The sequence below is a fragment of the Triturus cristatus genome, chromosome 4_1 (assembly GCF_964204655.1).
Source record: "Triturus cristatus chromosome 4_1, aTriCri1.1, whole genome shotgun sequence".
NCBI classification, from domain to species: domain Eukaryota; kingdom Metazoa; phylum Chordata; class Amphibia; order Caudata; family Salamandridae; genus Triturus; species Triturus cristatus.
In genome coordinates, this window is record NC_140585.1 from 653254601 (window position 1) to 653279088 (window position 24488).

Consider the following 24488-nt stretch of genomic DNA (forward strand, 5'->3'; position numbering starts at 1 on the left):
GAGGGCCGCAAGGGCTGGATTCATTCAAGTCATATCAAGAAATTTCATGGACTATCCTCGGATATAGACATTGTGCCCTGCACTCCCTCACAGACTGATTCAAAACTTCCTTTTGTTGAACAGAATAACTCTGAAAACTACAAACTAAAGCTTAGGCCCAACAAGTCGAGCAATTTGATTGTTTAAGTCCTCTCCAAGGTGAAGCGGTTGAATTGTCTCTGACATGTATCCCTTGGACCTGAGTAGAGAAAATACCCGGAAAATGTTGAAACGACAGGCGTATTGTAAATCACTGCGTAGCCACTGCATAGTGACATTATTAATTTTGTTTTTCTTGAGTCTTTTAATAATTACTGCAAGTATATTGTTGCACATATATTACCCTATTTCTAGACATGTTTATAATGTTACTGCTGAACATTCTTTTAGTGACTTACCTCCGCATGAATTGTCTTATAGACTTGCGCTGCGCAATAACACTTTCATTAGTATGTTACATCATTCCCATCAGACTAGTAATGCCACCAATTGTTGGGTGTGTGGCCGACTCCCTCCCTATCAGAATTATGAAGGAGTCCTGCCTTTCTTTCCACATCCATTTACACATAATGGCTCTTGTGGAGCATGGTTTAGTTTAATCAATTCCATAGACTCAGACACAGCAGTTTACCAAGATCATTGGGTATGGGGAAACCTGAACCTAGTTTTACTCAAGGTCTGCTACCCTGACAAGGAGGGTCGCCCCAAAAGAACAGGAACTGATCTAGAAAATGAAGTATATGGATTAGGTAATTTTACACCTAATCTCATGATTCTAAACGTCGTATCCGAAGTTGAGCTAATCTTACCCACCATGTCAGTATTCCCAGCGAAGGGTGAATTGTGTGTAAGAAAGGTTGGTTCCATACATATGGGCCATAGTAAATGCACTACTATAGTAGAATTCAGTGATCAAGGCAAATCTTCATTTAGAGCTTATCGCCACTCCTACTTTATATGTGGTCAGACTGCATATATGCGTCTACCTCTAGATTGGGATGGTACCTGCTACATTGCATTCCTTTTGCCACCTGTTTTCCTAGCTCCTCCTGATTATTACAGAAATATTCATTTAGTACACAACAGAGAGCGGAGAGATCTCCCCATTGTCGATTACACTGAGACGGCATGGGACAAGTATGTAGATTTTAATAAAGGCATCTTTCCCTATATAGGTACTGTTACTAATAGCAAGCTGATACGTAGATTAACTAGAACCCTTGAAGCAGTAGTGAATGAGACTATTTCCGCCTTAGGCAATTTAACAGAAGAACAGTCTGCTATGCGGATTGTTGTGCTTCAAAATCGTCTTGTCCTTGACGTCATCCTGGCTGATAGGGGCGGAGCTTGTAGGGTCATCGGATCAAGCTGCTGCGTATTCATACCAGAAAATTCGCCATCTGTATATAAAGCCATCACTCGCCTTCATAAGATTGTAAACCAGATACACCAGAACCCAGGCACTTGGACTTGGTCCAGTTGGTTTTGGAGTGTGATATCAGCCTGGGGATGGAGAGTTTTATCATTCCTAGGTATTGGCCTTCTCATACTATTCAGTTGCTGTCTATGTCTACAATGTGGACCAGCGATTTGTGGTCTGTGTGCCACATCGTGTATTCCACCACCAAGATTTCATTCAAGATCCCGGAAGAAGAAAGAAGAACAAATGATGCTATATGAACAGATCAATGGATTAATGAAGATTGATATCTCTTGACGGGCAAGTAGGGGACAAGGAGGGAATGTGGAAATGTGGATTTTCCTGGTCAGTTATGTCCCCTATCTTGGACCCCAACGGTTCTATGTGCATGTCACAAGTACATGTATGTTCCCTCCAGTTCCAGTTATGAAGACGCAAATACATGTGCGTCCACCGTCAACATGTCCTCTGTCAGATCCGCCATGAATAGGCCGGATATTCCATTCCTAAACATGAAAGGCCACCGGCTTTGTATGGTTCACTTATGCCATTTTTCAGTCCAGGCAAGTAGGCCCTGATTCTGTCATCAAAACTCCTCTTGCCTTCTGCCTCTGAAAGCTCCAGTCTGAGCCTGCATCTGTGACCATGAACTTTGTCTCATTCTCTGCGCGGCTCACGAAGCCTGACATCAGCCTATTCTCTGCCAAGAACTGTATTTCACCTTCGAATTATCTGCTTCACTCCTTAGCCGATGCATTCCTGTCTAGCAGCTTAAGTAAACATTCTTCCAGCTACTGAGCAAAGGCTCGGCCTCTCTGTCCTCATGCAAGTAATTCATAGCCCAGTTACCAGGGAATATTCCTACCCCCTCGCATTCAGTGTAGACACTTAGACGCTTGTACACGCACGCACAGTCAGTATAGAATAGATTCTGTCCGAGAGTCCTTCTTTTGTGGATAACATAGTTCTTTAAACATAGGATGTTAGATATGATTTGGGATTAGGTTGACTTGACCCCCCAGACTTTTTGTCTCCACATGTAGAGCTAAATGTCAAGTCCCCTTCACCCCCTAGTTACACGTCAATTACACGTCATGCTGCTGCGCGCGCATCTATGCCAAGTATTATCTTATAGATCCACCTATGTGTGACATCATAACCAATTATGTTCCTTTTCACTCCTTATTACACCCATTTTTGGTTACGCAGATAAATCGTCATTTTTCTTATCAATTGTTACGCCTACTGCATTCGCTTCATTGTAATGTATGTACTATAAAAGTTACTTCTTGTCAATAAAGTATGTACTTCACTTCCTGAACCCCCGTGGTGATGGAACTTGGAGCAACCGATTATAATCGATCATTGGAATAAAGCCCATTCCGAACCTCTAATATCACGGATTCTGCCTCTCATTTTACTGAGCTATTTTATTATGATTCTGTATCAAATTAAGTCCAGGTAAAGGAATTTTATTTACCACAGTTCCTTCATGCAGTCACACCAGCTCGCAGTGGTCAAACATCCCTCGCGGAGTGTCCAACTCGAGACCAGGACGGGGTCCCATGTTCTCTCCTTTCTCAGGTAGTTGGGTTGACTAGATCCTAGGGGGATTCTTGTCATAACACCTACACAGATGCTAGGTACATTTAGGTACATCTAGTTAGGGAGGCATTGCAGGAGCTCACACTTTTATCATGTGTTCTATGTACTTGTATATATTCATGATTATTGCAAAATGGTAGAACTGTACCATCCCTTTACTTTTGTAGTACTGCTAATCATATATCTCTGCTACTGTCTAATGGTTGTTGCAGCTCATATATTTTACACTAGAATAACAACTGTTCACTAAATCCTTATTGAAATGCTCAGACTATTTATTCTGTGTATCTCTGAGACAAAATAAGTGAGCACGAGTGACTGAGTGAAAAGTAGTATATTGTTTCCACGAGCCTGGGGGATCAGGATTGTCATGTTCTGAGGTTGCCAGAAACTATTCTTTCCCAGATAAGAGGAGATTCTAGTGGCACTGTGAGCTAGCTTATGCAAACAAGCTAACATATCCGGTAGGGGTGCTCGGAATTAGCCTGCCACCAATACCACAGTTTGTTAACCAAACGCGCAGATCCTGTATAAGTTATATAGGAACTACATGACACCTGGAAGATGGTAAATACTTATGACTAAATGGTAAGGGTTCAGGGAGGTTTAAAGTGGGACATGCACCCTCCTGCAAAATAATAATGCCATCGCTATTAAGAAACTGCTCTTCAATAAATACTACAGCCAAAAAAGACCCAAAACAGTCATAATTATGTTCGAGCTCAGGGGTGGAGTAAGTCCAGCACCACACATGGCCAACCACTGGTACTGCAACACAGTCTCTTTACAAATAATGTGGGAAGGCATTAAAATAAAAGCCCATATGAACTAATGTTAAATTATATTAACTTTTTCCATATTTAAAAAATATAAATACCTTTAACTTAATCATAATAAACTACATATAACTGTAACATAACTGTTAGTATAGTATAAAATGTGATATTTAAAGTTTTTAAAATATAATAATAAATGTAAATGTAATGGTTTTAAAGCATATTTAAATTATTGTATATCAATTCTGCACATAACGTTTAATAATTGTTACTATGGAATAAATACAAATCTTATAATTTTATTTTGCCCTTAACAAAAATATTTGTAATTTAATCAAAATAATGACATATTTATTTCAAAATAAGGAAATAATATTTAGCTTTTTTTTATTGTGTCCTACATTTTAAATAAGCATGTTAAATTAATTGACATTGATATTTTAGTTAAATATAATTGATAAACTGTTTCAAGTTTACTAAACTTTTACATTAGTCCATACATTTACCATAGGGGAATCCCCACCCCAGTGGCAGAGACCTCTACTTACATATTAAAAGTTGCAAGTAGTAATTTACCACTGGCGCATAAGTCATCGAGAAGCTAAGACACTGCGGATCCATGCTCGTGCCCATGCTCACCCCTGCAGCAAAGCGGATTCATGGTCCCCTGCTGTGTCATCTCTCTTGCCTGTCGGCGCACTACTTTTTTCCCTCTGCCCCCATTGGCCCTTTTAGTGCCCCCTCAGTGCCCTTAGCCCCAATTGCCTCAAAGGGGTCCAGGTCTTGGCCCTTGTTGGGCCTTCTATGCAGTGGCGGCTGGCTCTACTTTCGGGAAACCGGAGGGTGAGTCATGCTGTTTACATCTAGCGCTAGGTGCAGTGCTGCAGTGCTTGGAAGAGCCGTGAAAGAGGTGGGTGGTATGCGGTGAGGGGGTTACCAGACCTGTTGTGGGTCGTTGTGGTGTATGGGAGGCTGGTTGTGCAGTGATTGAGAGCTCCAGTCAGGAGGTTTGTGTTTCCCTGCATTTTACCACCTGACTGCAAACCTCCAAGCTTCTAGGCTTTCAGGAATCACCTTGGACACTGAATTCCAGCCATCACCCACATCTACTCCATCAGACGCTTTACCTTAGGACCAGTCGCTTATAAATGGCAAGATTAAATGATAAAGAATAAGTGGTAAATTGAGCATATAATATGGATCATTTTGTATAGTGTTTGCTGTTTATCTTCACGATCAATTAATGTTTCCTGGCTCTCTTTTGATATAAAACCCGATCACAAAAAAACAAAACTTCAGTCTTCAAGTCTCTTCCAAGCTCCCTGTCTACTAGCTTGACTGCACAAACCAGTGAGAAAATTAGGTTCTCGCAACTCCCACTCTCTTCTCAGTTTCAACCCCAGTTAATCCTTCAGTGGTGATTGAAACATCAATAGCAAACTCAGGAAACTCCATGAAGAGACTCCAGGTCACATTGAGTAAGGATACACCTGCTTTAAATGATTTTAGCACGAGTGTATTTAAACAGTCATCCATTTTGGACTGCTTCGTGGTTGCATCTCAGTTTCAAAGCCCTGGAGAAAACAATTAGCACCCTAACGTCGACAACAACTTATTACTCAAGGAATCTGTGAATTTTTACAACTGAAAAGCTATTTTTAGTGTCCCCAATTCACAATCAATTTCAGTCTTGAGGACTGCATTATGAAATGACCGTATATTAGACCAGGAGGAAGGGGGATCAGGAGGGGTTACTGTCAAACATCAAGGAACCAATCTAAATAATTAAGTCCCACCTAATAACATCTTTGACTCTCACAACATATCAGTGCTCAGCTTAATAAACAAATCCATCTATTGTAAAGAGGAAGACAAGCACAATTGTGTTACAAATGGACACATCTCTTAAATATTCTGCTTTGATAGGGGAACTGACAGGCGTCATGGGGCAACTTTAACATTCGGTTGACTCACGCAAATCATCTTGATCAGTAAACACTATGGGGCCTATTACGATTGTCCGCCCGCCACTTTAATGGTGAATGGGATCGTCCACCAAAGATGCGGTGGTCCCACTGTGGCCATTAGGATGCCACTGCCACCGTGGTGGTGGCATCCCCCATCCACAATGCTGTAGCTGCACGTTGTGCATTGGCATGCACAAGGTGACAGGCACCACGCGGTGCCTGCCACCTTGTCCACGCCAATGTAGGAGGGTACCAGAGGTACCCCCATGTGCACCCCCCACCCCCTAGCACTCTGGGGGCCCGCAATGGGCCCCCAGGCTGCTCTCTGCCTGCATTGTGATATGGATGGTGGTGTCTTGCAGAAACCGCCACCATCTCATGCCCCTTTTCCACCCGGTCGACGAGTCGACCAGCGGAAAAGCGTCGGACGGTCTTTCTGTCCGCTGCGGGCCCCCCAGTCATACTAATATGGTGGGGGATAATTCAGGTATGGATGGCGGGCGGATCGCCCCTGCTGGGCCAGCGGTGGCTACCGCCGGCCCGGCGGGGGCATTCCGCCCGCCATCCTAATAGACCCCTATGGGTCCAGTACATTCAAACCCAAATGGTCTCCCAGAGGATGTCATTCCACCTGTATATCCAGTTTTAAGTGCAATGAGCGCCATCAGGGCTACGTTAAAGCAAATTACTAATACATTGATCAATCAATCCAACTTACTCTCTGAACAGGTTTCACTGTTAAGAAGTACTAAAACAGATCTCAAACCTTTGCAGGAAATCACTAAATATTTATCCAACATGGATCTAACATTACAAAATTATGAGTCAAACATTCCCAATCTATCTCGCCTGGATGACATAATCAACCTGATTCACCTAATGCCTTGGAAACCGTTTTGTCAATCTAATATTTATAATAAACAATCTAACTCTCATAATGTTTCAATCAATCTTCTGGGAAGAAAAAGAAATCGAGAACGCTCTTATGAATGAGCATATCTAGGAATATTTTATGCACATTTCAGAACATTTCAAAACTACTAGTCAAGGCACAGTCATAACTAAGCCTATACAGCCGGATGATAAAGTAAGGCCTCAGACTTCCAACCGTCAAACATTCACGGATGAAACATCAAAGTGACATAGGTGAGCTTACAATAGAAGTTAAGCCTTGCCTCAGGAAGAGGCGTTTAAAGAAACTATGAAAGTTTAACAAAAAGATTATACCTTAGGAAGCCGTAACAGGTAACACCGAAAATAATTATTTAGGATCATCCCCATTGTAGAGTCAAATCGTTCCAGGGACAGCCAGTAATTTAGTTGCTCAACCACTCTTATCTAATCTTGTATTGAATTTTTACAAGCCATCCCACCTTGGTCATCGGACATGATTAGGAATATTGCAGATACTGTGGCAACATTAGCCAATGCTGCCTTTCATCCAACTGACAGGTCCCTGTCAGAGCATATTCTTTGAGAGTTTCTTCCAAGTTAAGCATTCAAGAAGATCGATTGCATCATGCCCAACACTGTATCAAGTGCAGAGGCAATCACAAAGATGCTGATTATGGTTTTTCAACAGGATAAATACTGAAAAGGCCACCAAGGATTATGTGTCCAGTTCCTTGGATAAATTCAGACCCATCTCTAACGTTTTGGAGGACAATTCAGACCCCATAAAATTGGACTTAATCAGATCCATATCAGAGGGCAATCATGACATTCTGAAACATCTGCAAAATATCTTAATGCTGCTTGGTAATTTTCCAGAATATACACATTGATTCTTGTTTAGTACTTAGAGTTCAGTTTTTACAGCAGTCCTGTGGAGATGCCAACATTGCACGAACAACAAGGGCAAATGGTTCAATCCCTTCCAAAATTCGGCCTGACAAGCGGATCTGGAGGCCTAAGGAATACATTTGAGGCAAGTAACTAAGCCAAAATACCTGTATATTCTTCAAGACAACAGCCTTTGCTCTGCTGACTCCAAGTCTTTTTTGAATGAGAAAAAGAATTTAAAAGTTTAGACAACCAGAATAGTTTTGAAAATGTAATGATCAGTATTAACTGTTATAGAATAGCCAACCACAGTGTTGGGGGGTCATCTATTCCAATGGTGCAGAATCTCAATGCATTTGAACCTTCATCCGGTCCCTGATAATCCCTTAATCTAGGACCCTGAGCTCGAGAGGGTCTTGCGATATGCTCTTGGAAAATCGTCGGCATTGAGAGACACCTCACTAATAATTTGGTAGTCTTCGTCAAGAAATTTTATGTGATTTATTTACATGAATCATGTAAAATTACATCTTTCAACATGCCCAAATTTGCAACCTTTGAAATTCCAGAAACTAAAAACTATGGAAGACCATGCGGTGGATTAATTACCCTAGTTCATACCAGCTAAAAGCATATCCTGTAAAACTCAAGTCAACCTGTAAATGTGTTCTACCAGTTCTACTTGAGAACAAACAAAGGAACCAACTCCTTATCATAAATGTCTATTTCTCACCATCACTAATTAGGAACAGAGGTCTATATCGATGCCTGCTGGATGATCTGAAGGAAATTGTTCAACTCAAAGGCAGCTGTGCCATAGTTTTAACAGGTGATTATAATCAGAACCTCTTGTTTCAACCAGTTAATGAGTCAACACCAGAACATAAGCTGAGTGTGGTATATTACTCGACTGCACAGCATGGGCTATTGATGTTTAAATGGAAGGACAGAACATGATTGACCTGCACTGCCGACCTTTTGCACTAGTCACAGGAAATCAACTGTCGATGATTCCTTCCTACATTATTCACAATTTTGTCTCTGTAGGTGTAATAGGATAATACACAGAAATAAAAGCAATCATGATTCTCAGGAGATTATACAATGAGTTTTAATCAATTTCCTTTTAAAACTAGCTTAGTTGACAGACCTCTGACTATAATACATAATAGGATCATTCGTTGGAACGGTAATCTTACCTCTAAATTATCACAATTAAAAAAATAAAAAGTTTATATCCCAATGCATAGAAAGTCCAAAAGAAAAAGATCACACAACTGCGTATTGGCTAACCGATTAGGATATCTTTCGAGGGAATGTTAGGTGTTTTTTTTGTCAGAAATATCCTGTAAAAAACGTTTATCCAGCATGAATGGTGTAAATAATCTTCTGACCCAGAGGATGAAAGATGCAAAGCGGGATTACCGGAAGGTATTACGACAATTATTAAAGTAACCCGCTCATCAGGACGTGGCATCCAGATCAAACATGCCAAACTACGATTTTATCATATCTTGGAAGAAATAAAACATGTTCACTAAGATATGGCATGGACAAATCTCATCGAGGCAGTTAAATCAAACAAATCCCAATGATTTTGGCCTTTGGTCAGTAGTTGGAGGAATGTTTATAGACCTGCTAGTGATTGCATTGTTCCCTTCGAGAGGTAGGACACACATATTACAACTATCTATGCTGGTAACGTACACTTTTACAGTAACAGCCATCTATATATCAACACTACCTTATGTATAGCTCAAGATGAAATCACATCTCTTATAGCAAAAAGCTTGTCTTCTTGGGTTTCTGGACCAAACGGCCTGCATATTATCATTATGAAACATGATTTAACACTTTGGAGCTCCTACATATACTATGTGTTTTCAAGATTTTTGCAGTCCGGTATTATACCTCCATCTTGGAAAGGATGCATTATCCCTTCCGATCCACAAAAAAGGAGATAAGGCCAGTCCAAGAAACTACAGAATTATTGCTCTTTTAGACTGCGATGGAAAGTTCTTTGAAAAATATCCGCTCCAAAAATTGTGTGATTGGGCCACCAAGAAGAGCTTAGTAACTTTTCATCAGTCTGGTTTTCATGCCGGTTGCACTAACATCAATAACATCACAACTTTTACAATGTTGGCTCAGAATGCAATCAACAGACAGCTCTCATATGTCTGCAATATTGATTACTGCATTAGCTTTGACACAGTCAACCATTCTCTCTTTTGGTCCAAGCTGCTAAACTGGGAAATCAACCATTCTCTTCTCCATCTTATTAAGGTGTTTCATGAAGACACATGGTTACAGATATATCAGACGGAAATTCGCTCACCAAAAATATATACCCAGAATGGTCTAAAGTAATGATGCATATTGGTGCCCCTTTTGTTGACCCTTTTTATTTCCGCTCTTAACATCAATCTGGATCAGAAAGACGCTATACCACCAAAATTAGGGAAACATCCAATAGCATCCCTGGGTTATGCAGATGATTTGGTAATCTTTTCACTAACTGGCAGAAGCCTTAAAATTCAATTATCAAGTCTCCACAAATGTAATATGAAAAACTTTCTCCTTGTGAAACAAACAAAACTAATGTGCTTCGGGAAACACAATAAACTAAAAATATAGAAACTCGGCACAAATTGACAAAGTAAGAACCTATGAGTATCTCAGTGTGAACATAAATGATAAATTAAAGTTGGAGCAGAAAATCAACCCCATCAAGAAGTTAGCAAGAATCTATGGAGGAAGGGCAATTGACCAGTCAAAGTGTAAAACGCAAAATAAAACTCCATCATTGCTGTATGGATCACAGATTTTCAATTTAGACACTATTTAAGTCATGAACGCCATATACATTCAAGCGATATGATCCTTGTTCAATCTTCTGCAAGCAACCCCACAAAGTATGCTACATCTCAAACTGCATATTCTATAATTTCAAGCACTCTATATGGCTGCAACAATGCATAATGTATGTTATTGCAGCAGAGTCAATACAGATTCCATCAAGCAGCTCATTTTTGATGAACTGAATACAAGCTTGGATATAAAGAGTAGCCTGAACCTCTTGACATTGAAGGGCTCACTGGAGGTACAAAAGCTTCCCCAGCTAACTATTCTTAGCAATATGCCCAAGTGCATTCAGAAGAGACAAATTTGGAACTTTCTATTGGCCAGCAAGTAGGAAGACTACCAAGAATCACAGAAATACAAACATGTACATTTGGTTTTAGAATCTTATGCCACTGTAAGACAACCATATATTAGCTCAAATCTGGAAGATCGTGTAAAAAGGACATTTTTGAGATATAGATTATTGTATATCCCAATTTGAAGGATCTTGGAATACCTCCTGCCGTGGTTTATTGGGATGTAGGCTATGTGGCTATAAGGATGAATCAATAGGACACATCACTTGCCTATGTGCAAAGCTCTTGGCCATTCAGAATAAGTATCTATGGAAATATTTTCGTGAATCTAACATGAGGATAATAGACGAGGCCATCAATTTGTGTTTTAATGCTCATAGCAACTACTTTATTGACAATCTAATGAAATTCCTTGATTAAACCTATTTTTATCCTAAACAACAGAGTCAGTAGCATAATCTATCAGTCGACGTAAATAACTGTCTGATTTTTCTATAATCATATTGTATTTGTATTTTTATAAAGGGGAGGGTATAACAGAAGAGGCTTTAAACCTTGTTTTTGAATGTTCACAGTAATACTTTTATCCAGCAATCTTATCAAATTTGATCAATCTTATTTTTATCTTAAACAAGCTAGCCAGAGTCGCTAGTATAATCTATTAGTTGATGTAAACAATAGTTTGCTTTTATATTTGTATTGCATCTGAATTTTAACAATTGGATGTTAGATTTTTTGGGTTTTAGCATATATTGTAACCAATGACTTACACAAAAAAGTTATTACTACTACTACCACTAAATTAAAATAGGCCCTAACCCTGAATTCAGGGGATGGGGATATGCGAGTCTACACTTTTCAGTAGCTTAACACTCGTAAGCGGTGAATAACCAAAAGTGGAAAAGTTACTCAAAAGTGTAGATTTACTAATGTGTATGTTTAGTTTTGTGAAAAGCACTTGCACTATTGAGGACCCCCTCCATCACAGTCCAGTCCAGGGACGCTTACCACTGGTCACTCTAAAAGAAGGCCTCTTCGTGCTTTTCATGTCCCGGATGCTTAAATGGAAGTCAGCCAACTGATCCTTTGAGTTCTGGGTACAAGTGGTGGTAGGTCCAACCCTTAAGGTTTCCACACAAGCACAGACACCAAAGTCCCATTCTCTTCTGTGTATTCACAGGTCTATCTGTATTCTGATGAGCTAGGGGTGAGATGTCACTTTTGTAGAAATCACTAGCCGGGAGGAGGCATTACTCCCTGACACTTTCTGACCAATGGGTATAAAGTTCCCAAAGGCAAACATTCACCCTTTTTTTAGCACATCCTTTTTGCATAACTGCAAACTATTCCACAGTTCATTATTCTTTGTGAAATCCAACACAGCTTAACCTTTCTGCTTTGGCAGGAGGCACAGTAACAGTTATGTCTAGGGAACTTAGTAGCCCCCTCCTCCTAAACCACTCCAAACTGGTTCTGGCACTAGCTTTGTCTCTACTGGAATGGTGTCAGGCTGGCTATAGTTGATACAAGTCCAGTTTATACGGTGGCTATGAATGAGTACTCAAGTTAAGGAAGTTACTGACCCATCCCCGATTCCCTTCCCTAAAAGAGGATGAGTCACATACCTCACACCGAGGTCTTCCTGCCACAAGACCCTCAACAGAGTTTCTGCTCTGGGAGCAGTTTTCACACATCATCAGGGGGAAAGCACTAACAGGTAGAGCTATTTCAGGCAATCTAATGCTAATTATCCCATGGATGCTTTAGTCAGGCAAAACCTGTTATTTTAAAAGTTCATATTTCTCTATATTTATTAGAAATCCATTGTTGTGTTGTTCAATATTAATAATAGTTGTTGAATTGAACCTGTAACTTAATTCAAAAGAAAGTTACCATTTTTTTTAATTTTAATTGTACTTTAGTTTTCCTTATTGAAACCGCTACAGCCCTATACAGTGAGTATAGCTTTTGGGGACTCCTGTCTGTACTGATCATGCCAACCATGAAATCTTACATGTTCCGATTTCAAATCCTAGGCACCCTATCTTGTGGGTTACAAGGCCTATTTAGTGATGATTAAAATCATATTTGAAAGCATGCTCCTTACTATAAAAAGAGTTATTTGACAGGTTTGCATGCAGGTTTAAAGCTATGAAGGCCGTAAGTCATGTTTCCTTGACAGCCTTGTAAATGGCACAATATGTGCTGTAGTTCATAGACAACATTTAACTACCATGCCAGGGGGATATTTCCAGCACCACATATTATGACCTTACTGTAAAGTTAAATATGCTGATGGGACTGGGCAGGTTTTACTACGTTTTATGGGTCAGGTCACATATACTCATGACTGGTCAGCCGTACCCCAGGGTGCAATGATCAGCAATATCAGTCAGCAAAATATAGGTGTGACCATGCAAAAAGGACTTTAAGTTTTTTAGGTTTAACAAGTTTATTTGCATAGATAATTAAAACCATTGCAATACAAATATTTCCCCAGTACAGTAAAATCCATCAATTTCAACAATAAGACATCTACGATCTATCATTTACCCATTTTTAGTTGAAACCGTTCATTTTTTTTTTTTTTTACTTTATTAAATTTTTCACACAATAACTGAGTGGTCATACACAGACTTTAACAACATATCTCCAAGTTGAAACCGTTCATTAATAAAACAGTGTGCAATTCTGAAAGTATAGATGTTCCATTGTTAAAATTGTGATAGACCAAGACCCTGTGCTAAGTTAGAGCCGATTAAAATCACCACCAGTTATTTTAACTTGGCTCTCCTAATTATTCGTCTGAAGCCTAAATGCAGAGATATAACAAGCATTTGCAATGCAATAGGTCTCGCATTTACTCAGGTTTAAGCTATTGGCATTGTAAATGACAATGCCTTTTATTTATGTTTTTTAAACAAAAACAGAAATAAAAGGCATTGTTATTTGCAATGTCAATTGCTCAAAGTCGAGTAAATGCGAGACCTATTGCATTGCAAATGCTTGTTTCAGTGTTTCATGTGGACATTACCATTTCAGTTTGCCGTCCAGAGCACTCCCAAGCGATTCAGCACTGGTGACAATTTTAAAAGTAAGTTCAAATTTGTATGCACTAAGGACATTTATAAAAGTTTTTGGGAAGATCAGAAGGAATTCAGTTTGTGTTGGGTTTAATTTCAATTTCCATCCAATGATGGATAGTTTTTTCCCTGCATTGGTTGACATATGTAGCTAATTTTGGAGTTTCTTTATATTGGAGATTTGCTTGGTAGTCAGATACTGATGGTATGCGATATTTAGAAAGTCTATACGATTTTTCAGTGGATCCAGGAAAAGACGGAATAGGATGGGGGATAGTAATGAAATTTGTGGCGATTTTTAAGCTTTTGCTGTGGTAAGATCTGAAGCACATGAGAACTCCTTTGCGGATACCAAATTGTTTTTCAAAGAATTTGCAGAATATATCTTGGCTAAAAGCTGTGTATAAGCTATACCAGTTGGCACGTCTCCCGTAGTGATGACTTGCTAGGCATTGTTCATGATCTTTAGCAAAGACATTTGAGAGCTGTGTTATACCCTGAATCTGCATTGGTGATTAAGCAGCTGGAAGTGGTCATTTATGTGCAGTCAAAATTTTTCAGTGAAGTGACTCTCTGCTTGAGCTTTGACTGATGGGATGCCGGAGATCGGAATAAAGTTACATTGATGGACAGGAGGCTGAGAGCGGTGCAAAGGTGAAACAAGATGGATGATCCCTGTTAAATGCAAGAATTAAAATGAATAAAATCTTTTGTCTATCCAAGGAACAGTGTGAGCATGTAAAGTACTGTACGATAGATATACCAACATAAAAATCTCTAAATTTGGTCACCCACCAGGGTGTAAATTACTCTCAAAGTGTCTGTGTGCGCAGCGATCAAACGTTGGCACGGGCCAAGGGAAAAGCTTTGCATAGAGATGCTGTACTGCTGAAGCAAGCCTAAGAGGCGAGGACGCCGGTTCGTGAGGGCCGGGAGCGAGGTGAGGCAAATGCAAGGTGTGGACAAATGCGTGGTGAGATGAGGCAACGACCAGGTGGCTGGTAAGACGGCAGAAAGCCCCTCCGACTGTCACCACTTCCCGCTTATCCGCTAGTGTTCGCCGAGCGCACCAAGAGGCCACGGGTGGTCGGGAGAGCCATGAGCACTGTAGTGCACCACAGCTAGAGAAGGAGATGCCAGCTTTGCCGCTTTCAGCTCAGCCCCCCGTTCACACCGAGCATGCCAAGAGGCACTCGGTGGGTCGGGAGAGACTCAAGCTCCGGAGCAGGTGGAAGAGATGCTGGCATGCACCGCCAGACGCCCTGTTATCGCAAAAGCCAGGTAGGGGTCATTAGCAAGGGGCAACAAGGCAACAAAGCTGGAAAGCGGCCAGTGTGAGTAGATTGAGCTAGGTTTCACCATATCGGTTGATCACCGAGGCCTGCCTAGGTGGAGTGCGTCCCGGATGTGCTCCCCCTGCTTTCTACACACGCCGCTCTTCCCAATCCTGCAGAGCCTCCAGTAGTACACCGCTCATAGGAGAGAGGAGAACCAACCAGTGCACTGCAGCAACTGACCATGTGGAATTCAGTGTACTTGTGCCCCTTCCTGGCTTGTTACCCATCTGACATCAGTCAGCAAAACCAGTTCGCTTCTGCTCGGTCTGCCGTCCCCTTCCCGATCGCCGGCAAAAGAAACAAAATAAAGGGGCTGATCACCAATCTCTTTTTTTAAATATTGATGCTTTTAGTAAGCAGCTCAGCATGCCGTGCTACCTATTAAAAGCATCAAATATTGAAAAATACAGTGTGCCAAGCCGTGCCTTTCATTGGAGTGGTGCGAGGTGGGGCTTGCAGAATACCCAACAGAGTTTGTCGAGCGGCACTGAGTAAAAGAACGGCACGTCTCGACAAACTTATTTTTTCTATATTTTATGCTATTTACTAAGCAGATCAGTATGCCGCCTGTGGTGCGCTGCTTATTAAAAGCTTGTTTATATTTGCATCGTGCTTCCCGGCCGAATCAAAAAAGAAAGTGCCTACTGACAGTAATTGAAGGAGACAGTGTAACGCCGCAAGCGAAAGATCCAGTCCAGATGGGCCGTCCCAAAAGTAGACAGGGCGGTAACAAGTAGGGGCCAAAAAGCCTCATTTACAATCACAAGCCAGCCTTTAGCATAGACGATGATGCCAGCCAATAAGAATGATGGGTGGGGCTTCAACTACACTTCTGAAATCTTCTCGATTACAATAAACCTCGCAGAGCAAGCAGCCCATGCGCGCTGCAACTCTAGGTCTACGAGACCTAAAAAAGGGAAGATGGTGTGTGGCTACTAGAACTATATGGAAAAGTGCTAGTGTTTTTCCCTGATAAAGGAGGCATGCGGTGCAAGAGAGGTTAGTTTAAAGTGCATTAATGACATTCAGCAGCAAAGTGTTTAATCTCTGATCTGTGTATTCTATCCAACTCTTACTATTGATGTCGCAATTAGTGATCGCAATATGAAAGTGCAAATGTGCCTAGGTTCTGTAAAGCCCTTTCAAATCCCCCATTTAGTTAGTGCCAGAAGTGCCGCAATAGCTGAGCTGCACCCTACTCACTGGGTCTCTTTTTTGACCTCCTACAGTCGATACCCTATCCTCCACTGCCCTATGAAATTTTACCAATGCACAGTTCAGTCCTAGGTCCTTAGGACTGAAGCACGCAATAGAAGCCTCTCTGCAAGTTCCTATCTCTCTAGTCTGAGTCTTTGCGTAGGCTTTTCCGACTATCATTCAAGGTAGATGTTCAGAGGCACAGCACATGAATAATATCCTCTGTTGCTTGGGTGCAAAGCCTGCAGAGGTCCCTGCTTTCCTTTCTTCTCCAAGGTGGATAGTTTGATATAGGCAGTATCCCCAGACTGAACTTTAAAAACTGCTCCGTGGTGTGATTGCTATAAGGTAATGCTAAAAACCCTTGTGTAATTACTGAGTGTTAGGCATTCATGTCTCCTCCTTGCCAGTGACTACTTGTCTTCCAGAAGAGACAATGCTTTGTTGTTTAGTTATCTTAATGTTTTCAGCTCGCTGCGCTCAGATTTGCAGCCCATATCAATGAGAGACCAAAGGGTAGTGAGTGACATTTGTAGAAAGGCTCTCATAGGCAAGCTGTCCCTCCCCTGTATTTCTAGCCAGAGGCAGTGGCCCAAGAATTCCACTTTAGCAAGTGTAAGTCTTTGGCAGCAGTTAACAAAAGCCCCCTGCCTGCCCAAGGTTTGCTTTCCCAGACCAAATTTTTGCCTTATTTGTGCAGGAGACGTGTACCCCGGCAGTTTGAAAATAGACTTAAAGATTTTTGAAACTGTGCTTTCCAGTACCCTGCTGTCCTAGCCACTCAGAGCCTCACTCTTATAGGTCAACATGGGGAGAACTTTAGCTTGTGCCACCTGCCGGATCCGGCAGATTAGGCAGAGCGGAGAACCATTCATCTTCCTGTGCAACAAACCAAGCCCAGCTACAAATGCATTTTCTTTTTATTTCTTCTAATAAAGCTGCAAACCTTGCGTTAGAATTGAATAGTATTCCTTGGTAATTGTACTCATTGGCTGGTTTCATCCTTTCATATTCCAAGGGCCAAGTGTGGTTATTTGATTGTTTCCCTTTGAATGTCAGCGTATGTCTTTTTTTCATGTTTATGGTCAGCCAATTGTTCTTGGAGTAAATAAATAAATCCAGTATTTGTAAAGCGCAAACAGCTACCCGAAGGCATCCCGGCACTGGGGGCCGTCGGGAAGATTAAGCAAGCTATTGCCCAGAGTCACATGGTGCTGGGCTGACCTGCCGCCCGTGCCAGGGATCGAACCGTGAGTCCCAGTTTCCAGCATCAGTCACCCTGGCCACGGCGCCACACCTCTTCCCTCCACACCTCTTCCCTATTCAAAGGTCATGTCCAAAAGGCATTGTAGCCCCACTCTTGTTCTACTGACCAGAACTAAATCATATGCCTTCAGCATACTTGATCATAAGATTCTTCCCACGCATGGCTGTTGAATTTGTTTAATAATGGAGGTAGGGCAGAGAGGAACAAGTTAAACAGGTTTGGGGCTAACACACAGCCCTGTTTTAGTCCTTCACTTGTTGCTATCATCATAGACACTCGAAAATCGTCCCCCGGTTTAATCCTGATCCATGTGTTGGTGAGCAGTATTTGTAGCACTCTTAGGAGACCACCAAGCACATTCCAAGCCACCAGCTTTGACCATAATTTGCTGTGGCTTTCCCTGTCAAATGTGGATTTATAATCTATAAAACATAATTGGACAGGCTGTTTGTAAGACATTGCAAAGTCACTTAGCAGGGCATGATGCAAGTTATTCACCATGTTTGCTTGGTGAAACCAGTCTGGTTCATTGGGATTATGTGATTTTCCTCAGACCATGTCTGTAATTCCTCCAGAATGGCTCCTTTGAAGTATTTCTTTTTGTTGTCTATCAGCACCACTTGGTTGTAGTCCTCGTGCTTGCCTGTCTCCCCCACTGAATATTGGTGAGATCACTGAGCCATTCCATGAGGCGGGGACTCTTCCGCCTTCTAGGGCAAAATTGTATAGTGGTTCCAGCTTCTTTGCCCAGTAGGATGGAGTTTCCTTAAAGATTGCTGGTGCGATCCCATTAGAACCCGGAGCCCCTTCTTTGCGCTCTTTGGAAATTAGCTTTTTGATGTTTTGCTAGCATATTGATAGTTTGAGGTCTGTCTGTCATGCAAAAATAAGAGTTTTCTGAGACTGCCCCTCCAGCTGAAAGGCAAAGAGCAACATTGCCATTCCCCTGACAGTTCCTGTGGTCTAAGCTGAATGGCATGTGGAAAGGCCATCTGCATTGGTGTACACAGTTCTAGACTCTTTCAGGTACACTTCCTGTGGGACCACCTCAACACTTTCCCTCATTTTCTGGCTTTGACAGTACTATTCTGTCAAGCTCAGCTGAGCACCTAAACTAATCAGGCGGAACCTTTCTCACCTCCTGACCCCAGCTAGAAGAGGACAATCCCTAGCCTAAACACAGATTCATCCCAGAACAAAAACAGTACCACCATGGCTAAAAAGGTGATTTCGCACATCCTGCCCCCTAGGTCAGATATCTGTCCTTAACTTTGGCCCTGCACCGCATAAAAAGGCAAGCAACAAACAGAGGCCACTGCCAGTGTCAGGCACTAGGCCACTGAACATCCAGTAACAGGTGGATGCTTTAATCCATTGCTTTGGATAGGCATCACTCCAACCCTGTGGGCTGGCAAGGAGTACCCACGAGGTCTTCTGTCCTCTTAGGTTTCTCAAAGTGGGGGCCTACACCCTCACGCTGCAGATACATTTTTCCACTCTCACTTTTACATCCTCAGAAATGACACCTTGAAACTGAACACTTGTCTTATTGTCTTGGACTTCTAGGGAGGACATATGGTTCTCTACAAGAGTGATACACTGTCTTTGTCATCCACGGTTCTGGCTAGTCTAAGTCTCCTGTCTCTTTGACAACACATGCAGCACTTCCAGGTCAGAAGTGACCTAACCTGTGTCATTCTCTTGTGTGAGAGCAGGCAACTTCTGACCTTCTATTCCTCCCACTGTGGATGGAAATCACCTCCTGCCCCTTTTTTCACTCTTGTCACTCTATACCTTAATCTTAAAAGCAGTATTACCAGAGATCGGTGAGGGAGCAACCTGGGTTTTCCTACCACTGGTACCCTACCAAGCTGTGGGAGCTCACTGCTACAGATGCAGTCTCTGGGCAAGTAGGTACCTCCATCTAGCCTTCTCCGGACAACTACCGAATTCCACCAAGGCGGCCATGTCCCTAGATTGTTCCGATGCCACGCTATAGCCATTCCCTAACCTATAGACCTCTCTTTGTAGATACTGTTCTGGGGAAATCACTCTTTCCACTACCTGGGTTTGTATGGCAAATGAATATGTCAGAGCAGTGAGAGAGACCCCATTCAATGTGACCCTCTGTAAGGGACTCCTACCACCCTCAGAATCACTAACTTACCCACTAGGCCCACCTCCAAAGTCAGTATACCCCTCTGGGTAATTCTGTCCCTCCAGCATTACACTGGGCACCCCTTCAGAGGGCATACTTTTAAATACCTACTTTCATGGAGATGAGGAATCTCCCCTCTTGTGCACTGACTGCATACAGTCAAGACACATGGCCCTTCTCAAAGGGCTTCTTTAACCTGGGGTTCCACCTTCCTGCTTCCCAGAAGGGATTTGGGACTGTTTCCCATTGTCAAACGTTTTGTGCCCTAAGAAGTACTCTTTTGGAGTCATATTACTCTTTTCCGTTTGTTGTTGCGGGCCTGCCCCCTTCTTGGAGCACACCCTTGGGATTGCTTGTACACCCTTATGTTGGCTGCCATTCCAAGCGTTCTAGAATCAGTCAGTTTGCAGTCCACTCGATGCTAGGGTAACTCTGAGAAAACAGTTACTCATTACCAATTTTGATAGACAATGTAAAATAGTTCTCACTGCCTCTCACACAGCCCTTCTGTGCTTTCAAAGATATGTCTACAAACATATGCAAGCCTGTTGTGATCTTTGTGTGTGTTTGTGAACATCTTGTGATAGTATTTAGAGTTGGACCAAACATGTGCACCCATCCATCCTTCAAGTTTTGCTCCCTCCTGATTTAGAGTTAGGAATGCATCACGTCCCTGTGTAGGCATTAACCCTCATGGCAATGCACTCCAGTGTTCTTTGCCTACCTTGCCCTCTCATTGAAAAAGAAAACTATTTGCCTAGGTTATCCTCCAAATCATAATTAGGAATCACATCTTGTGAGGACATGGTGGTTTTGACTCCCCTGTAGAAACTTCCCCTCTGCTGCCACCATCTCCTTTGGACTGCTCAAGTCACATTCTGGTCTATGTTTCCTGTAAGCCCAGTTCCTTCTACTCTAATACCGACTTCTTCTCCAGGGTTATAGAAGGCAACTTGGCCTTTAAATTCCTCTCTGTCTGCTTGTTGTTGTATTCTAGCTGGCCAATTGTCACCAATGAAGGGCCCGACTGTTTGAACCCACATCACTCCCAGCCCCAGAGGGTGCAAACAAAATGTCTCCTTGAAACAGGTTGTTCCTTCCTCATTATCTTCTAAGGCTTACTAAATCTCCATGAAGGTGGTCTGTACCTGACGAACCTCTTCTCAGGCCAGGAGCGGAGTGTGAAAATCAACCTTCCTTGAATCCATGGTCAACGTCTGCCCCTTCTGCTGGTTGTGGTTTACTGTTCTCCAATGCTGAGGCCATTCTCTATGGAGAAGAAACTTGGAGGACAATAGTGACCACCACCAAGAAAGTTCAGACCTTCATCAACACCTGTCTGAGGAAAAGCCTCCAAGTCAGCAGGCCAAACTCCATCAGCAACAACAACCTATGGCAGCAGCCTTACCAACTTCCTGCTCGTGAAGAAACCATGAAAAGATGCTGGAGCTGGTTAGGTCACACCCTCCTCAAGCCTGCATCAAACATCACCAGTCAAGCTGTCACCTGGAACCCTCTCAGTAAACGGAAAAGAGGAAGGCCAAGAAACACCTGGCATCGAGTCCTCGAGGCTGACTACAAGGAAATGGGTTACACCTGGAGACAGATTGAAAGAAAAGCTGAGGACAGAGATGGTTGGAGAGTCCTGGTTGATGGCCCCAGGAGGGGTAGTAGGCATAAGTAAGTAAGTAATGCTGAGGCTCTCCAGGGTAGAAAAATTGATCTCCATGTCACAAATGTTAAGCTGCGAGAAACTGAACCGAAAAATGGATTTGGAAAAAAATCAATAATGAACCAATCAAGACCTTAAAAATCATAAATATTTTTCATGCTGGCATTTGTGTAGAGAGACTTGTCATTTTGACCTTTGACACTGAGTGGCAGTTTCTAAACACAAGTTCTGGATTCCACCACTGAACAGAAATGTAAGAAATGTGTTTTTTAGTTGGGAAGTGATAAGTCCAAAATCCTATCAGGTTCAACACACAAGCTGTAATTTGGGCTCAATGCCTGGTACCTATGGCACAGCTTAACTTAAGGAAAGTATGTTAAATATTTAGAAGTATCAAAGCAATTCAGATTAAAATGTAGCAAATATATAATGGATGCCAAACACAAAAGAATCACAAGCCCAGCTTTCTTGTAGATACATTATTGATGTGCTCTGCCAGATAAAAATATTTGAGTATGAGTCACCATCCCAACTAAATTCAAATAGACAAATTAAAGTATTTACTAACCTACCAGGCAGGTATTTTTAACTTTTTACGCAAGATCCCACTCCTGTTAACTTCCATCATTATAATATACCGCTCAGTGCTCCTGCGAATCTCGCAGGTCGCAGCATTCCATGTTCCGCTGGGGAACGGGAAAACCCAATGATTGAGCATGCCACCAAGGGGATACCATGGTGGGTGAGGGTTTTACAAGAACACCAAAGGGTTTTTTCCCTATTCTGTGGAGGGTTCTCACTTCAGAATGAACGGGCCTTCTTTTTGTTTTTGTAAATCAAAGAGTAGAAGGGAGGGCCCCCTTCATTGATCTTACTCTTGTCTCCCTGTTTTGTAGTGAATTTAGTATATTGTCATCGGCAGAGAGGGAGGCTCTGGATCGCTCATCTACCTTGTGCCATTGGTGTATCGCAGTATGCTGTTGCAGTTGTTTCTGCTTCACCAGCTGTAGTTTGTACGCATAACATTATTTTGAGACATGTGATCATGGCTGCTGGTCTGAAGCGCGGTGGGTGTTGTCTTGTTTTTGCCTAATAAACTATTTACTTGCATTGCAATCCTGGAGTATGTGTCTTCCTGCTGATGTGATGGGGTATGGAGACATTACATCACGGCAACTCGCACTCTGTATCGCACACAGTATTACAAAGGTTCTCTGGGATCAGCAAGGAACTTTTTCTTCATGATTTAATTATTTGCAAGTTTCGGCAATTTTGATAATAATGCTGTACATTGTTTATTTACCAAGATGACTTGCATTTAAAAGAGTGGTGAGAAGGAAATGACGTTAAAAGTAATAGAATGTTTAACGGTATTTATGTGACTATGTTTTGGTTTCAACAAAGAGTAATTCATTTAGCTTGTTAATTTTATTTGCCATCAATTCACAGCATTTCACATGAGCCTACTCTTTGAACATGGCTGCATATATGTCTGTGATGAACTAACAACCCAGTGGTTCTTAACATTCCGACTTCTGTGGACCCACATTTAATCATTATTGGAATCCGGGGACCCTCATTGAGTCATATTTGAAGCTAGAGACCCCAGGGCTGAGTAATTTTTATAATTTGAACTTCTAAACAATACAAAAAAAATACAAAAACAAGTATACACCAAACAAATGCTTAAGTATAGAATTTGTTTGTATCTAATTCTCAATCAAATATAGAAATAGTTTTCACATTTTCAATTTTGCTTTTTACTTGTATATACTTTATTAATTGTATTTTTTAATTTTAATATTATTTAATTTGGTAACACAGTTGCAGACCCACTGACTAGGCCTCGTGGACCCCCAAGAGTCCTCAGACCACAGGCTAAGAACCACCGACCTAGACCATTAAACACCAATGCTAATCTTAATAGCCTTTTGTATTTTATTGTAACATTATTTTTATCATATTTGTATTTTTTCATTTGCTAGCATTGCCATCATGGACTTTGTGTAGACAAAGCAATGGAAACACGACAAGTGGATGGACAATGGGGATCGTGGGGATCTTACAGTTCATGCACAAGAACATGTGGCGGAGGCATCAAAACTACGACCAGAGATTGCAATCAACCTCGGTATGGCTACTTAAAGCAGCTTTATTCTATTTCACGATAAAACCATAAAAGTACAATTCAAAATACATTTCATAATACATTAGCAAAGATTTATAAAACCCAAAATAAAACTTTTATATACACAACATGCTTAGAAGTTAAAAATATGAACTATTACATTGTAAAAACAATACACAATTGAGATCAAATGTCTCCATGAATATTTGAGTAAAATATTATCATCAGCTGGTTGCTTTTTTCTTACATAACTCAACAGATTACCATATAAAAGTTGATATGGCTAAGCAGATTTCTTATGTGGAGAGTTGTTGAAGGAATATTGTAGCTGGTTTATATTATCTAAAATTATGCTTTCACAAAATGGGTAAAATCAAGTGCTTCTTCGCAGTTTGTTAATATTTACGAAAAAGAATACAGTGTACTATGCTTTGTTCGGACGCATTGTCACATGGAGACCTCAGTAGATTCAATTTGAATTTTTACACCTGTCATTTTTACTCTTCAAAATAGTAGAAGAATGTAGTCATCTCAAATAAGTGAGGTAAGGATGCAACCTTCATAGTATATAGTACCTCATTTATATATTAAAAACAACATATATTTGGGTTGGGGGCTATTTTTGGAGCACTTGTGAAATTATTACCTATTTTCAGTTCATACAAGCTCTTGTAATACAAGATCTAATTATTTGATAAACCTTCAGAAACAGGGGGGGAGCAAAAACAGCCATTAGCTTAAACTGGGGAGAAGATGTAGCCTAACGGCTAGGGCAGCCAACCTCAAATCTGGGGAACTGGGTTCGAGTCTCAGCAACGACGCTCAACATCCTGTGTTTCTGGGCAAATCACTTAATATCCCCGTGACTACAAACTTCTTTTTGAGTCTGGATCTAG

The 24488-nt window shown here is 41.4% G+C and overlaps 1 protein-coding gene across 3 annotated transcripts in view; it reads left to right on the forward strand.

Moving 5' to 3' along the window:
• The window catches only part of ADAMTS20 (ADAM metallopeptidase with thrombospondin type 1 motif 20), a 1386529-nt gene that overhangs the window by 580473 nt on the left and 781568 nt on the right, over positions 1 to 24488 (forward strand). For all 3 annotated transcript variants that reach the window (XM_085653052.1, XM_085653051.1, XM_085653053.1), the window contains one exon: positions 23450 to 23595. In XM_085653052.1, coding sequence (XP_085509178.1) covers positions 23450 to 23595 — 146 coding nt within the window. The remainder of the gene's footprint in view (positions 1 to 23449; positions 23596 to 24488) is intronic.